This window comes from Anomalospiza imberbis, chromosome 3, assembly GCF_031753505.1.
Source record: "Anomalospiza imberbis isolate Cuckoo-Finch-1a 21T00152 chromosome 3, ASM3175350v1, whole genome shotgun sequence".
NCBI lineage: Eukaryota > Metazoa > Chordata > Aves > Passeriformes > Viduidae > Anomalospiza > Anomalospiza imberbis.
Window position 1 is genome coordinate 94,422,374 of NC_089683.1, and position 15,256 is coordinate 94,437,629.

Sequence of the window (15,256 nt, forward strand, 5' to 3'; positions counted from 1 at the left end):
CACTCTGCAGACCTACTTACTGGAGAATGTTACCACATTTGCCCTGGTTTTGTTCTCTTGAACCAAGACCATTTAAGCATTCATTAAACACCAGCAACATGTCTGCTCAACAGTTTGGATGAATTCCACTTGGTCCTGGTAACTTGGTTCTACTGGTTAACCAGTTTGTTTTGAATTATTTCCTATGGACGCTTCAACAGTTCTCAGTGAAACAGTTCTCATACTTTCCTCGTGAAAGTATTTTGGAAGTGAGCTTCTTTAAGTGCTTTTGCAATGAACAGTGATACAAGGAATGCATTTGGCTTTTCTGCCATGCCTTTATCTTTCTTGTGTATTTTCCTCACACCTTGATAATCTATTGCTACAGACACCAGCACACTTTCTCCTTTTGCTATGTTTGAAAAATATACTAAAAAATATCAGATTCCTTCTGGTTATAAAAGTTTTTTTTTTCATAGTTTCCATTATTTTACTGATCTTACTAAGATTTTTATTGCTTGTATAAAAGATCATATTTGATTTTAGGACTTGCTTTAAATTTTGGGAATTTTGATAGCTTCCTGCCCAAATTTTATTCTCTGGTTTTACACTTGAGAATGATGCACAATACAACTTTTGTGTTTTTCTCTGTGGTCTGCATAAAGATCATAAACTTTATTATACTTTTTATGGGAGCACCTTATTGTGGATCAAAATTTGCTGCTGTTAAACATACTTTACTGTTTCAATAGATAGGTGTGCTTTGGAATACTCACCTTTGATGAACACGCTTTATCTCAAGCATGTAAATTGTGCTCTCCTTGCAGTATGTATTCCCAGTCAGCATATAAATACCATGACATGATTCAATACCCTTTTGTACAGCGAAGACACGTAGATGGAAAATTTTCTTGCTAATTACTTCTTAGGTGATGCTTTGCTGTTCTCAAAGTAGCTATAAAATACTGTATAGCCTCTGCTTATTTTACTGAGGGAGTCAGTGGAGACACATCATTCTGCTCCACCACTTAAAATATTTCAGGTGTTTTGCAGTATTAAAAATATTCCAGGCACCAGGGTTGTGCTTTTTGTGGTTTTTTTTTTTTTTTTTTCCTGAGCACGGTATGTTTTGTGATTAAGAAAAAAATAACAAAATAACAAAATACTTTGTGTACTCAGCACTGGGGCTCTGGAACCTCTGAAACCCATTGGTATTTCCAGAATTTTAGGTAGGTTCCTTAATCTATTAAAGTAAGTTGTGCTTTGTCTGCTGCACTGAAAACATCTTCTTGAACATCTGAAATACTTCTTACAGTCATTGCTGTGCATTCACAATCTTCATGATTTTTGCACAATCTAGATTAGAATCAATAAAGGGATTGTAAATTCCTCTACATGGTGTCTTATCCTCTTCCTGTTACTGTTTACTCTGTCTCATGTGCTGGAATGAAGCAAACAGGAAGAGTTTGGTGAAACACAGGAAGGAGTTGCAATTATAACCTATTTATAATGTGTCCCTTCTGTAAAACTTGTAGGTAGGTATTTGTGGGAAGTTATTCCATTTGAGAGAGCTCCTGATCTATATAATCACTGTATGAATGCAATTTTGTCCACAACAGAATACCTGTATTCTAGGGATACTGGAAGCTCTCTATAGGGGTTCTAATGTGCTCTTGGAAGACAGATAAGCCAATCATCCTGAATAATTAAAAAGAAAAAAAGACACGGTCTATTTCCAGTCGTCTTGAAATTATTTACTGAAACCTGGTGCCTTGTGAATTTTTGCCTTAAGTTGACTGACTTCATTGTCTAAGCATGAACCTCTTTATGTTAACACTTTGTGTTTGGGACATGTGGATGGAATCTCTGCTTGTGTGATCACAGTAGCAGCAGGAAATTTAAGGCAGTTGCTGCGCTGCTGGTTTTCACGTACTTAGCAGAAAGTTACAATCTTTTAGACCTTTGAGCTCTGTAATACTTGGTTACAACTGACCGTTTTGTTGAAAAGTTTACAGTGAAGAGTTGTATGACAAAAATCAGTAGTCCCAGCTTTAAATCCTTAACTCTGTTTTGCCCCATTTAGAGACAGAGAAGCTTGTGGAAAAAAAATAAAATTCAATGTATATAGTTTTTAATAGCCAAAACTGCATTTTTTAGTGTTCATATTTTCATCTGTGTTCCATTTGCCTGGCTATCTCCAGAAAGACTTTGTAAGCAAGAATTACAATCTGACTGGTGTTAAAACTTGTATTAACTTAAAAAAAAATATCACTTGCATGAAAGAGGACATGTCCTGCTTTTAAATATTCATTATTAGAAGTATTGATGATAAAAAGGAGACTCTAAAAGGTGGGCTAAAATTAAAAAAGAAAGTTGTGTTAAAAATGCAAGTCAGAAACTGGTTGGTGTATCCTAAATCTGTTTGTAATAGTAAAATATTTAAACTGAGCTTTATTCTTTAAAATTCTCAGATGCAGATCGACATTGTGAACTTGCTGGGAATCCTCTGAAGATAAAAAGCACCAGAAAACCACTGTCATGTATCATTGGGTATTTAGGTGCGTATCTGCCTCCAGAGAATAACAAACCAAATGAACATTCAGTATGTACTGAACCTTCATAATCTGGTATGCACAGAGAGATTTATGCTCTTAGTAACATGAAAAAATTCTGAAGTTAATAAATTAATAATAATGGTGGTCCACTATGAGTTTCAAAACTGCATGCTTGAACTTGCAGGATATAGGCAGAAGTCCTCCTGATACTGGTTTAAAGTGTCAGAGTGAAACCTGATGTAATTTAGAATGTGAAAAATAGTCCGGGTTTCTAAATAAAAATAATAACTGTTCAAAGGGGAGATTCTTAGTATGCTCAGGGCTGCTCTACTGTGCCCTTTGTATCCATTTTCAATACTACTTTTACTCAAAAGCAGGGGACCTCAGCCACACTAAGACGTATACCTTGTAATTTGATGACCTGAGTTTAAAAGGGGCATTGAAATGTGTACTGAGTTCGCAACCAAGGGGACAATGAACCTATAAGTAAATGGGGAGAGGAAATATTCTAGTAATAGCGATTCCTTGCAATGGGCCATCAGTGACTGTTAAATATTTGCACAGTCATATAAGAATTGTGGTAACCCAGAGGCTGTTAATCCTCAAAAGAATACAGAAATCCATCCGTTGATCAGAGAAGCAGTGAATAATTCTGCTGTGTATTAATCCTGTTCTACAGAAGTGAACTCTACAGCTGAGTGTAGAGCTTAGTCTAGATGTTTTGCTCATAATTTCAGTCACCAGGAGGTTTTTTTTTTGTACCAGATCAAAGTAAACAGTAAGTCTCTTGCCTTACTGAAATAGAAAACAGCTATTAATGTAGTTACGACTGTTCTTCCAGGACATCAGTTTTGTCAAAATATTAACTTCAAGAATGTGAGTAATGAGGAATTAATGCCATTCTCACTGAATTTTGATTCCTCCTGCCCTGGAGTTTAAGAAAAAAGCCAGGGATAATTCCCTGCAGACGTCCCAGCTGTGTGTGTTATGTTTGTTGAAAGGACTGCTTTGGTTGACTTGGTGGAGTTGTGGTTGTGAGGGGGGAAGCTGGACAGGGGATGGTGCATCCAGCTGACCTGTCTGCATCTAAAGAAGAAAGGGTAATGTGGAAACTGAGAAGACACCACATGTTTTTAGTGCCATGTTATATAGCCTTTGAGGAGTTGTCTTGACCCCTCTGGGAGTCTAAGTCTTTAGGTTTCATGTGAGTAAATGGATGAATAGTGTCAGGCAGCATTTTGTGAGCTTACATGAAGCTCTAGTAGAAGATTAACAGTGCTAAAATATGCCTGGTATCTGTAGTGTCTGCTTAGAATTTGACTGTCTGGGAAGCAACAGTGTCTCACTACAGCTGAGGAAAACAATGTGTGTTACAGGCATATGAAGTGAACCCAGTGCAGTTACCTGAATTTGCTTTATAGGGATGGCTAGAAAATGGCTTTTTGTTTGCCATGTAGGTTGGTGAAATTTTTTTTGTTTAGTTTGTGATATTTTTAGTTAATTTGGGATTTTTGCAGTTTCAGTAAAGTAAGTAAATATTGCATTATTTTTCTCATAAAATTATTATTATATATCGTGTCATAACTTCTATAGGAGGCACTTGTTTACTTTTTAAGATTCATGCTGTGCCATTCTCACAGAAATTTATTGGCATACGATTAACAGTGTGTCAGGGCACTACTGTTTTCAACCTTTTTGGTAAGGCAGGGAGGATTTCAGTGCCCTGCACATCCTGGGTCATCACTTCCCTTTACCCTTGTTCTGCATCTTGGCTGCAGGTTCCACAGGTGAGGTAGGACAAGCATTAAAATTACGCCTTGTCCTCTCGAGCTGGGGCTAATCCCCTGCAATCTCATCAGTCATCACTGTACTCCCTAAAACAAAACTGCTGTGGTGAACCCCTGGCTAATTAAATGTCCTATATTACCTCCTAGTTATGAGGAAACCAGGCTAACACCTCAGCTGGGATACATGTTGAGGAGATGAGGTGACAGAAAGGTGTAGCTGCCTAATCTCCTCTGGAATCCAGGATGTTTATTGAGGTGATTTGGTAGAAGACTTTAGCTTCTCTTTGTTTACATTGGGTTTTTTATTTTTTTACCCTACTGACATAGTGGAAAAGGGAGAAGTTTTTAATGTTGTTATTGTTATTTACTTGCTTGAGGCTGAAATCTGGTCCTATAAAATGGGTTCCTAATATGTTTTTGAAACGTTATCTCTTACTCCTATTTATTTTTATTTCAGAATGTGGCTGATTGGTTATTTGCTACTGGTCATGAGATAATTTGAATGCTATAGTCAGTTCTCTGAGAACAAGGTGCAGCTGGCTAGAAGATTTTCAGTGAAGTGCTAGGCAATAGAACAAGGATAAGAGCAGCAGGAATTAAAAGATTTTGATAACTATTATTCCATAATATGATTATATGAATGGGTAAGAGGCAAAACCCCTGAAATGCCTCATTACTCTGCTTGGGTGTGGTGAGGCAGCTGGTTATAAAGTGCTGATCTAAAGCATGAAAATATTTGAAGCAAGTCTGTATGTAGAGGAGGAGTGAAGTAAGATGTGAAGGTCTGCACAGGAAGGACTCAGTCTGTTGGGAAGTGGTCCTGGCTGTTTAACTGAGTTCCTTTCTAGAACTTAAATGTAGAGCTTGGTATTGCTACCTTCCTCTACTGCAGAAAGAGAAAAGACAGCCTTTGCGGTAAGCTAATGGAGGATTCATGACTTCTGAACTGAATACAAGTCAAAGGAAGTAAATGCTTCCTTCCTCAATTGTTTGCTCACCCTGAAAATCTAAAATTGCTTCTATAGGTTGCCGATGAAAGGAGATGGAGTTCTCATATGTTGGTGCAACTGCTGAGATTATTGTGGCTGCTACTGGAGCTCTTTGGCAAATAAAATAATATTTTAGTGTTGTTAGCCCTTGGAATCTACCATTTCCTTCAGAAAACTGGAAAAGCTTGCTAAATGAACATTTTAGAATGCAAATTCCAATTACCTTCAGCAAAAGGCGCAAGTGTATCTATTTCAGTTTAGAGTTTTGCCTTAGCAGTCAGTGGTGTTCATAACATTAAGCATGCCTGTGTTCCCATTTTAGTAATAAAACAAAATATGAGATGCTTGTTCCCCACAGCAAGAAAAATGGGACATGCCATGAAATCTTTTCTGTATGAAAAGCAGATGAATTCTGCAGTGAATGGCTGTAAAAAGCTCTTATCTAATTAAGTGGTGGGAAATTTGATGACGTCAGATCTACAGCTCTGCCCTGAAGTGGCTGGTTACCTGTGCCTTTCCTCTCTGCTGTTCTAATACTTGCCTGTGTATTTCTCTGCCCTACTGTTTCTCACCTGACCCTCTTGAAGGTTCTCGTGGGAGTGTGCTCATGCTTGGAGAGTGTGATTGCGAGCCCCAGCCAAAGCAGTGGTGAACAATTAAGCTAAGTTTTTTCCAGTGTGAAAATTGTTGGCATTGTCTCTTCCTGGCAGGCTGTTCCAGTACGGCCTGGCCAAGGCCATGAGGCTGAGAGCTCCAGGCAGGGCAGGCAAGCACTTGGGTATCAGACTTTGGGCATTCCTGAAGGAGGAAAAAACATGCTATTGCAGTGGGCTTTGACTTTATGCAGTGGTTTCTCTTTCTCCTGAATGATAGCCATGGACGGCAGAGGCTGGAGAGGCTCCTCCTTGGATACCTGGCCTCACTGTAGATTTTGTATCTTCCCAACTTCTGTGCTCCATTTGATAAACAGAAAAGCAGAAAGAAGCACTTTTCAGGAGGTGTAAACTTGGGCTGCAAGTACTTAATTTTTGCATTCTGATCTCACATGCCTTGGGCAGCTGACTCTGCTGATCTGACTCCCAGCCCTTCTGCCCTCACCTTCTCAGCCTCTTCTGCTGCCTGGGGTCATCAGAGGGCTGCTGTAATTGGGCTGCAGATGCCTCATAACCTGCACAGTGCTGGCAGCTGGTGCCCTGCAGCTGTGTCAGAGGGACAGGACCTGCCCTCGGGCAGCTGACTTCCTACACAAGTCTGGGTTCATCCAAGGCTGGCCACGGTGGTGGCATTTTGAACCCAAATATGTGATGGGAATTAGTTAATTGCTTCAGCAAATTCCTGGTGAGGGACCAGCAGACTTGGCCAAGGCTTCCTTTTGCCACTTTTATCTGGCAGATAACTGAGAAATTTCCATGCAGCTGTGTCAGCTCCTGGTAAACACAGCAGGTGCCACACTGCAATGTGCTGGCCAGATGTGCTGCGCGCTGCTTCTTACCCCCTTTATTCCTCTTTCTCCAAAATAATCTTGCTCCATTAAACAGATACTCTGGGATGTTTGAAGCTCCCCAATAAGGGGAACTATGGAAGTGTTCCCACTGCAGTTTTGGGGTAGTTTTTGCTGCAGAGCCCTACAGCATCTGGCTCCCTGACTCCTGCACCTTGTGACCCATGTGTGGGAAGATCCCCTAAAGCTTGTTATTGTGACAGAAAATACTGACTAGCTTGAGGTATTGAGATAGTTTCACTACAGTAAGATGCTTTTATGTGCATGCTAAAACCTGTGGTTGTGTAGCTTCAATACAAATCTCAAAAGGGTGTGAAAATATAAACACACCCATTTCAGACTGTTTTGTATTTATTAGATCTTCACCCTCAAATCCTTATGTATCTGCACTGTGGAATTGAACTTGCGTAACGTAAAGTGAAATAGATCTTTCTTGGAGGACTTGTGGGTAGTAGGACTTGTGTTGTTCAAGGTCTTGTAAACACACAAGTGCAGAAGGAACTTTCTTTTTGCTGAAAATCAAAAGTAAATTTCATATGTGGAACAGATTCTTTTATTTATCTTAAAATCAAGTAGATATCATTTCTCTCTCTCTTTTGTCTCAAACAGAGATACATCCTGCCGTGAAACCCAGTGTAATCAGGTCAACACCAAGCCTTCAAAGTCCAAGTGCAAAACGACTGCTTGCACCCTCCAACCACTCTTCATTAAGTATTTTGGGGAAAAGAAACTACAGCCATCATAATGGGCTTGATGGTATGTGAAAGAATATAAATGAAATATTCGTTAACTCTCTGAATTGAAAAACTTTCTGTGAACCTGAGGTAACTTTAAATGAGAGGGTACAGACTTAGAAAAATGTAAGATATGGACGGCATGTTTATAGCATCAGTGCAATGAATAGTGGTGCCTATTCATTGGATAAAGATATAGTAATACCATCTCTTACAAAAACTCCATTTACCATTTTTCCTACTGATCTTAATTTACCGAAAAAGGATGAGAAAATAATAAAACAAATTTGATGAAGGCAGCGATGCAGCATGTTTTATTTTGGCTTTTTGCATTGCACCTTAGAAAGCCACTGTCCTTGCAGAGGAGGAAGCAAAAGGTGTGTCACAGAGGTGCAGGAGAGGCTTTTTCTGTACACTGTGCAGTGCCAGAGGTGACTTTTAGGCCTGGTGTATCCAGCCACTTCATTACAACTCGGTGCAAACTGAGAGTACGAATGAATCTGCATGAAAAAAACCCAAAAAAACCCAGACAAAAAATAGGATGGAAATTTGTGGGTAAGACTAACTTTTCTCAAATAATCTTTATTCTTCATTCTGAAAAGTGACTGTACATTACTGATGATTTCTTTTTTCTTTACCAAACAAAGATTTTTTTCAACTCTAACTGCAGACAGTTTTACCTTATCCAAATAAGAGGAGAATCCAGCAGAATATGTTTATGCTAAAAGAAAATGCATGCATGCATTCCTGATATCTCTTTGTTAGATATAACTTCTGTAAACCATTAGCTTATTTGTTCTGTAATTGAATAAGGTTATTGAGGGTAGAAATCTGTCAGATGTTGGGCTCTCAAATAGACTGTTCAGGAGATGATGTTCACAAAAGAGGTGACTGTCTGCTTTCATGCTTCACAGAATAGGTTGAAGCAGAAAGGAGAGGAATTGTCTTTCAGACAAGCTCATAGAAATAGTATTCCAAATAAAGGGAGAAAAACTTGATTCATTACCCATCATCTTCCCCATAATAGTGTTTTTCTGGCACTGTAAACACTACTTGTATACTGCAGTGAAAACACCTACTGTACATTTAATAACACCTAGATGGGAATCATGACATCCTTTGACAAGAAGTGGTTACTGAGAATACACAGAAGAGAGGATTGCTTGCTCTTCTGCTCAGCATGCAGCTATTACACCACAGACAAACAACATTCATGGCAGCACAGGCTCTTCAGGGGACCAAGGTGACACCATGGGAGAAAATATTGCAGCTGGAAGAAAATATGATATCTGCATTAGTAGGCAGAGCCATAAATGCATAAATGCTGACTTTCCACTGCAACCTTTGAAGGTGGAGTTCTGCATGGATGGCTTAGTAGTTGCTGCATGAGAATGTGAACAAAGGCCTTCCCCTCCACCAATGCTGGCCCTTAGACTGGACTCTCCATGTAAGCTCTGAGTGATGAATTAGTTGCCCTTGGATGTAAAGATGATCACTGAATGCTTTCAGTTCGAAAATAACTCAAAGTTGAAGTCCAACCCTTAACTCAGCACTGCTAAGTGCTAAACCCAACATGCCCCAAGTGTTAAATGCCTCCAGGGATGGTGGTGACTTAATTGCTTCCCTGGGCAGCCCGTTACACTGCTGGACAATGCTTTCAGTGAAGTAGTTTTCCCTAATATGCAACCCAAACCTTCCCTGGCATCACTTGAAGCTGTTTCCTCTTGTCCTATAACTTCTCATCTGTGAGAAGAGACTGACCCCCATCTTGTTGTAACCTGCACATTTCTCCAGCAGAGAAGGCTGTAGCAGTAAGTTCGAGGTAATTATTATGATTAAGCCCCTCCTTATGTTTCTGTAAGGAGGCATGCTTGGAAGCCTGCAAAATTTTCTTTCTACTTAGTATGGATGTTCTCCTCAAAGTAAAGAGTGTGTAAAACCAGTCATTAGCTACACCAATTAGTGTGTATCAAACAGTCAGCTGTGTTAAGGCAATTTGCACAAAATAACATCTAATTTGAAAAAGTAGTATTGAGAACTGCAAGTTCTGCATTGCTTTAGGAGATATTTCTGCTTATCTGTTTCCTGTGAAAACAGCATACTGGAAAGCATATATCCTAAATAAGTGAAATCTGTACATTTTAGTGCAAAAATTACTATCTTAGTATTAAAAATGGCTATTTTGGTTATTATTCTTGCCACTTGCCACTCTCTTTAATTAAAATGTGGAGAAATGTAAATAAAACGCAATCAAAAAAAATAGCAAACCAGTAGTAATGATTGTCAACAGCATAGATTCCATTCCTTCTACTTAAAACTGATTACCTTCAATGCTCACCATTTACCTCCTCCTCAGGTTATTGGTAAATGTAATTTTTTTTGCTTGTGTTTTATCCAGTTTCTCTTCAATACCAGATCAGCTTGGGCAGTGGGGGTTTCTGTGTCATTTCCCTGACCACAGTGTACTATTTGTGCAGTGAAAGGTTTTGCCAGCCACAAGAGTTTTTGTGTTACTATAAATACACTAAAAAGCTTTTTTGATTCCAAAATACAATCAATTGCTGCAGGTTTGATTGTGTTGTATCAATTAACAGTATCCAGAAGGCCTGATATGGAGATGATGACAAATTCTGCCTTTTAGTGCATACTTTGGTGAAATGAGCAAACAAAAAGGAGCACGGGGAATTGATATAAAATCTCATTTGCCGTTTTCATAATGTTAATATTATTGATATGTAAATGTCTGCATTTTCAAGTTTACTTTTTTTCTAGTAGTATTAGATATTTGTTGTGAGAAAGCCACATAACTAAATTTATTTAAGATATACAATATTTCACAGCATTCAAATAAATGTTGCTTAGGCTTGTGCAAATATATATTTAGATTAGCATAATTTAAGTCAATCTTACTGCCTAGATGAGTGCCTTATTTTGGCACAATTTCTTTTTAAGCAAATTAATAATTACTTGCTTGGAATATAGCAGTACATTATGGAAATGCCACATGTTTATGCCTCTTTGGGGAAGTGGGGGAAGATTATGAGAAACATCATTAATATTTAGTTAAATGCTTTTAAGAGTAATAGACAAGAATATGACTAACATTTCTTATACAAGTCTTACATTGTCTTGAGTTCTGCTTTTAGCCAATGCAGCACAAGATTCCCTTTCAGTTTTCCATGGATGCACCTCCAGAAAAGTTTTGGTGCAATTGATAAATGAGCTCCCTCATTTATCTTTTCTTAATGGGGATGTTGTGCTCTTATATCTTGTTATTGTCAGTCATGGACATGAATGGAATTGCTTTGCTTAAGCACTGTGTATTGTACCTAGAGAGAGGATCTTTTTGGTTTCTGTGTCCTGTATTAGGAGGAAGAGTTTTGCTGGATGGTCTTAGAAAAGTGGTTTTTATTTTATTTTCAAACAGCAGCAAATCTTGCATTCTGTAAGATGGAATAAAAAATACCAGTGAACTGACATTTTGCTGTTCTGGAAAACTCACAGTACTTTGAGAAGTTTCTGTGTAATATACATGCTGGAGCTTTTAACTGCTCTGAGATGCAGCATTTAAATTGCTGCTGAAATCAAAGTCAGCAGCAAAGATATTTAAGTGGTTCTCTGCGATGAAGATAGCCTCTTTCAAGTAGGAAAATTCCATCTTCAGAAAATCACGATGTTGCAGAAGGTTACAAAATGTATCCAATTTTGTTACTGGAGTTGATGATGGGAAGATTTAGGTGTGACTGTAAAGTGCTTTAGATATTATGAATCTGGTCTTTAAATTACAGTGTCTGAAATTATACCAAGCAATTACTTTCTCCCACAAGCTGCTTAACTGTGAGCAACAGTGCATCCAAGTAGTCAAATTTTATGTCAGCCTATTGTTTTGGCAGGGTGAGTAATGATAATTTTGCTTATAGTATTTGGAAACATCAGGTAGAGGTATTTTACACAAGAATAATCTCTGTCATCTGGCACGCATTTCCTTACCTTTCATGCATGAGAACCAGAATACCCACAGCATGTCCAAGGCATCAGCGTCACTAATGAGGTACAGAAATCTGTCAGTGCCTGTTGATACCATTTTCATATTGTGGACAAAAATAAAAGAACCAGCTTTTCATAGCTGAAGAGACTTGAATCAACAGCTCTGATCCTCCTTTCTTCCCTGCCATACCTTTAGTGCTGTATTTCAGTCTGAGATGTCCTGCTGTCTTCAAGAGGATTCTTTCAACAGTCAAATTTCTGTTCTGGAATATACTGAAGTGTGCAGCAAATACATGATGTATCTAGGCAACAATTCTGGGGTCTGTTTTCCTAGGAACCCACACATCTCTGGCCTGGCAGGATGAGAAGGTGACATGAGAAATTGGCAAATGGAGAAAAACCTCAAAAAGATGTACCTTCTTTCTTAGATACTGTTTTGGTCAATCCTTCTCTCTATGCTTATGACTGATGCTATTGGCTAGACAGGAGATGAGCAAGGTAGAAAGGCTTAATTTTCACTCCTAGTTTTCCATGGGGCATTTATGACAAACAGATGAAAATATAACCACCCTGACTGACATGAATGGAGACTAAAACCTTTCCTGTCCCAAATTTTATTGAAACAGAGGAAATAATTTTAACATGTTGCATTATAATTAAGTTCACATAACATTATGTGAAAGTACATTAAAGGGAAGGAGGTTTCACTCTAGGGTGGGACTTTTCAGCAGTGAGTGAGTTGTTTTTTTCTCAAAGGTGTCTGTTAGCACGATACTATGTTTTACTAGAGGCTGAGATGCTCTGCTATGGTGGTAGAGGAGCAGCATGGACTGCACATCACAAAACATCTGGTGGTCTGTTACTTTAAAAAAGAAAACCCTAAATTTTCTCTTTCTCACATTAATAAACTGTAAACCTACCAAAATTGTTATAAGCTTCATTTAACATACCAGTGATTTCCAACTGAAAGTGGAGAAATGAGTTGTGGCAAACAAGCTGCTATGTGACAATTTGCCATTTCTTCCATGCTAAAACACAAGGTATGATTAATGCTGGATTGTGTATACTCACTCTTCCCAAAAGTGAGAGACAAAAGCTATATATTGCTCCGCAGTCAGTTTTCCCTCTGAAGTTTGCTTAGGACGTGTGTTCTAGCTTTGGTCTTTGGTATAGCCAGAAAACACTAAAATATTCAGCTACAGATTTCTCAGTCAAATGTGTGCACTGATACTGATGGAAATGTGCACATGGAAAATAGATCTCTCAGGAAAAATTGATGCTGTGTTTCTGTCATTTACTGAGGAAAGCAAAGGAATATGAAAAGGTGTTTATGGCTCTTAGTTACTTCCCGAAATATATTGCTTTTATGCTTATATCATTATAGGAAATACCTAAGAGCTTAGTCCTGCCTTTCTATACAGAGTCATTAAAACCATCTCTGACCCTCAAGAGATTGACCTAACAACCTTTTTACATTTAAATTTTACAACTTGCACAAGAGTAGCCAATTTCTCTCTATTTTCACTGTGCAATCATCAGAAGCAATCATTTTAAATATTTATTAGGAAACTAAAATGCTCTAAAGCTTACATTTCTGTGGTTAGTAAATTCACTTGTTTTTGCAGAAGTACAAATGATGATATTTAAGATGATGAGCTACTGACAACTTCCAGAGCCCAAATAATGTGCCTGGAAAGTGACACAGGCTTAATTACCTGAGGATGTTACTGCTGACATTGTCAATCATTTGTAGAACTAAGCTTCTGCATCTCATGTTTGCAAGTATCAAGTAATTTCTTTTCCCTATTTCAATCTTTGTGTTATAAAACAGTGAGTTGATGATTCCCCACTTCCCTCTTCAGTCTTCATTTCTCCAAACCCAGTGATGGAAATTATATTGACTTAACATGAAAAATAACCAAGTAGGAGGAAAATACTTTTGTCCAAAAAATTAGAAGAGAAATATCTTTCCCCCCTAGAATTTCTTAAAATGGAGAAAATTATTTATTATCTCACAATGATAAATGTGTACATTGAATTTACATTACAGTTATCTTCCAAGTATTTGAGCTCCTTTGATTATAAATAAAAGCACAGTCTTCCATTCTCTGTCTGATGACTGCTTAAGCTGCAGGGTATTTTTCAGTGAGAAAAGGTAAGCAGTGTAATTTGGCCACAGGAGTGCTTGGGAGGAAGAAAAGCATTTCTGCAAACCCAGGTTTCCTTGGATTTCCTCTGAGAAAGAGCTGTTCCGAAGCATGTTGTGTATTTTTTTAAATACAAATAGCAATTACTTTTGTTATGCCAAAGTCAAAATACAATTTCCATTCAACTGAAATGCTCAGTTTTACTGTATCTTGAGAAATGTGAATTATTTCCCAGGGTGAAAGTACATTAGAAATTGAATAAGGGACTATTATTGATTCCTTTGGCGTTTATTAGTTTCTTTCAAAAATCTGTCTTTGGTTTTGTAAGGCTTCTTTGCCTACAATTGATTCACAAGAAAAGCAAAAGTCTAGAGTCACATTCATGCTTTAAAGCACTACTTTTAGTGTGCCATAGATCACTTGGCTTTTGTTGTGCCAAGGAAATGAATGCTTATGAAAAATTGGTGTGTTGCATTCCTGAACTCACCAGTGCAGCACATGTTTCTGGTACCACTGGTGACAGCAGGGATCAGAAAGAGCAAGGCAAGTGGGATCCCAGGTGGAGGGAAGGGCACTTCATGGAAAAGTGCCCTATTTTTGCTGTTGAATCAGCGTTTCTTGTTTTAATATACAGGTAATGTGTAGATATGAAACTGCACTAACCTTGGCTTTTCTAATTGGCAGAATGAATCAGCTCTTCAAACAGGAAACAATACTGTAATTAAGTTAACATTTAAACCACAATGCAGATAGCCAGAGCTAAATTCCTAGAATCACTACTTTCCCCTAGTATTATTTCATAGAATTACAATTGCAGAAAGAGAATCCTGTTTGTTTGGTAACAGGATTAGCAGCATATTACCTCCTGAATTACGTGTTCTGGATTCAAGATCTGGAGTTCATACTTCATACTCAAAGTACTTCTGTGTATCATTACTATCAAGTAGGTTGATTACTTTTTGTAAGCTGTGATTGCAGAGCAATAGTTCTTAACAATTTTAGTACATAATGCAGTAGGGAAGGTACCTTTCCAAAGTGCTTAGGCAGTGGAACAGGAAAGATCCTGTGTCTGGTCTGTGATAATTTTGTGTGGTTTTTTGTGGTTTTCGGGTTTTTTTTGTTTGTTTTTTTTTTCTTTTTTCTTTGTTTTGGGGTTTTGTTTTGGGTATTTTTGTTTGTGTGGTTTTTTGGTTTTTTTTTTCCCATCTATATATTCTTTCTCCAGTGTTTAAAATTTCTGTTTTGGGAGAATAACAGTCTTCCTCAAAAATCATTCTTGCTATCAGACATACATATGTATTTATATAGTTTTAGTAATACTTTTAAATTAAAAGTGTTACTTGTTCAGTTGCTACAGACTGGGAGGAAAAAACCAATTATGTTTGGTTACTCAAAACATTCATAACCCAAATGGAGGAGAAATAACAAAGCAGTCTTCATTTCTCAGATTTTTTCATAAGGTGGTCCATCCTGAAATTTACCTTTAAAGTCTTATGCACCATCATAAGCTGAGATGTTGTTAGAATTAAATAGCTCTGCTATTACCAGTGTGCCTTTATTTTCTACCTGTCAAAATC

At 37.8% G+C, this 15,256-nt stretch overlaps 1 protein-coding gene across 5 annotated transcripts in view; it reads left to right on the plus strand.

Annotated features, from left to right (window-relative positions):
• MTA3 (metastasis associated 1 family member 3) overlaps nucleotides 1-15,256 on the plus strand; it is a 154,098-nt gene that overhangs the window by 109,220 nt on the left and 29,622 nt on the right. For all 5 annotated transcript variants that reach the window (XM_068185842.1, XM_068185843.1, XM_068185841.1 and 2 more), the window contains exons 15-16: nucleotides 2,451-2,537; nucleotides 7,421-7,567. In XM_068185842.1, coding sequence (XP_068041943.1) covers nucleotides 2,451-2,537; nucleotides 7,421-7,567 — 234 coding nt within the window. The remainder of the gene's footprint in view (nucleotides 1-2,450; nucleotides 2,538-7,420; nucleotides 7,568-15,256) is intronic.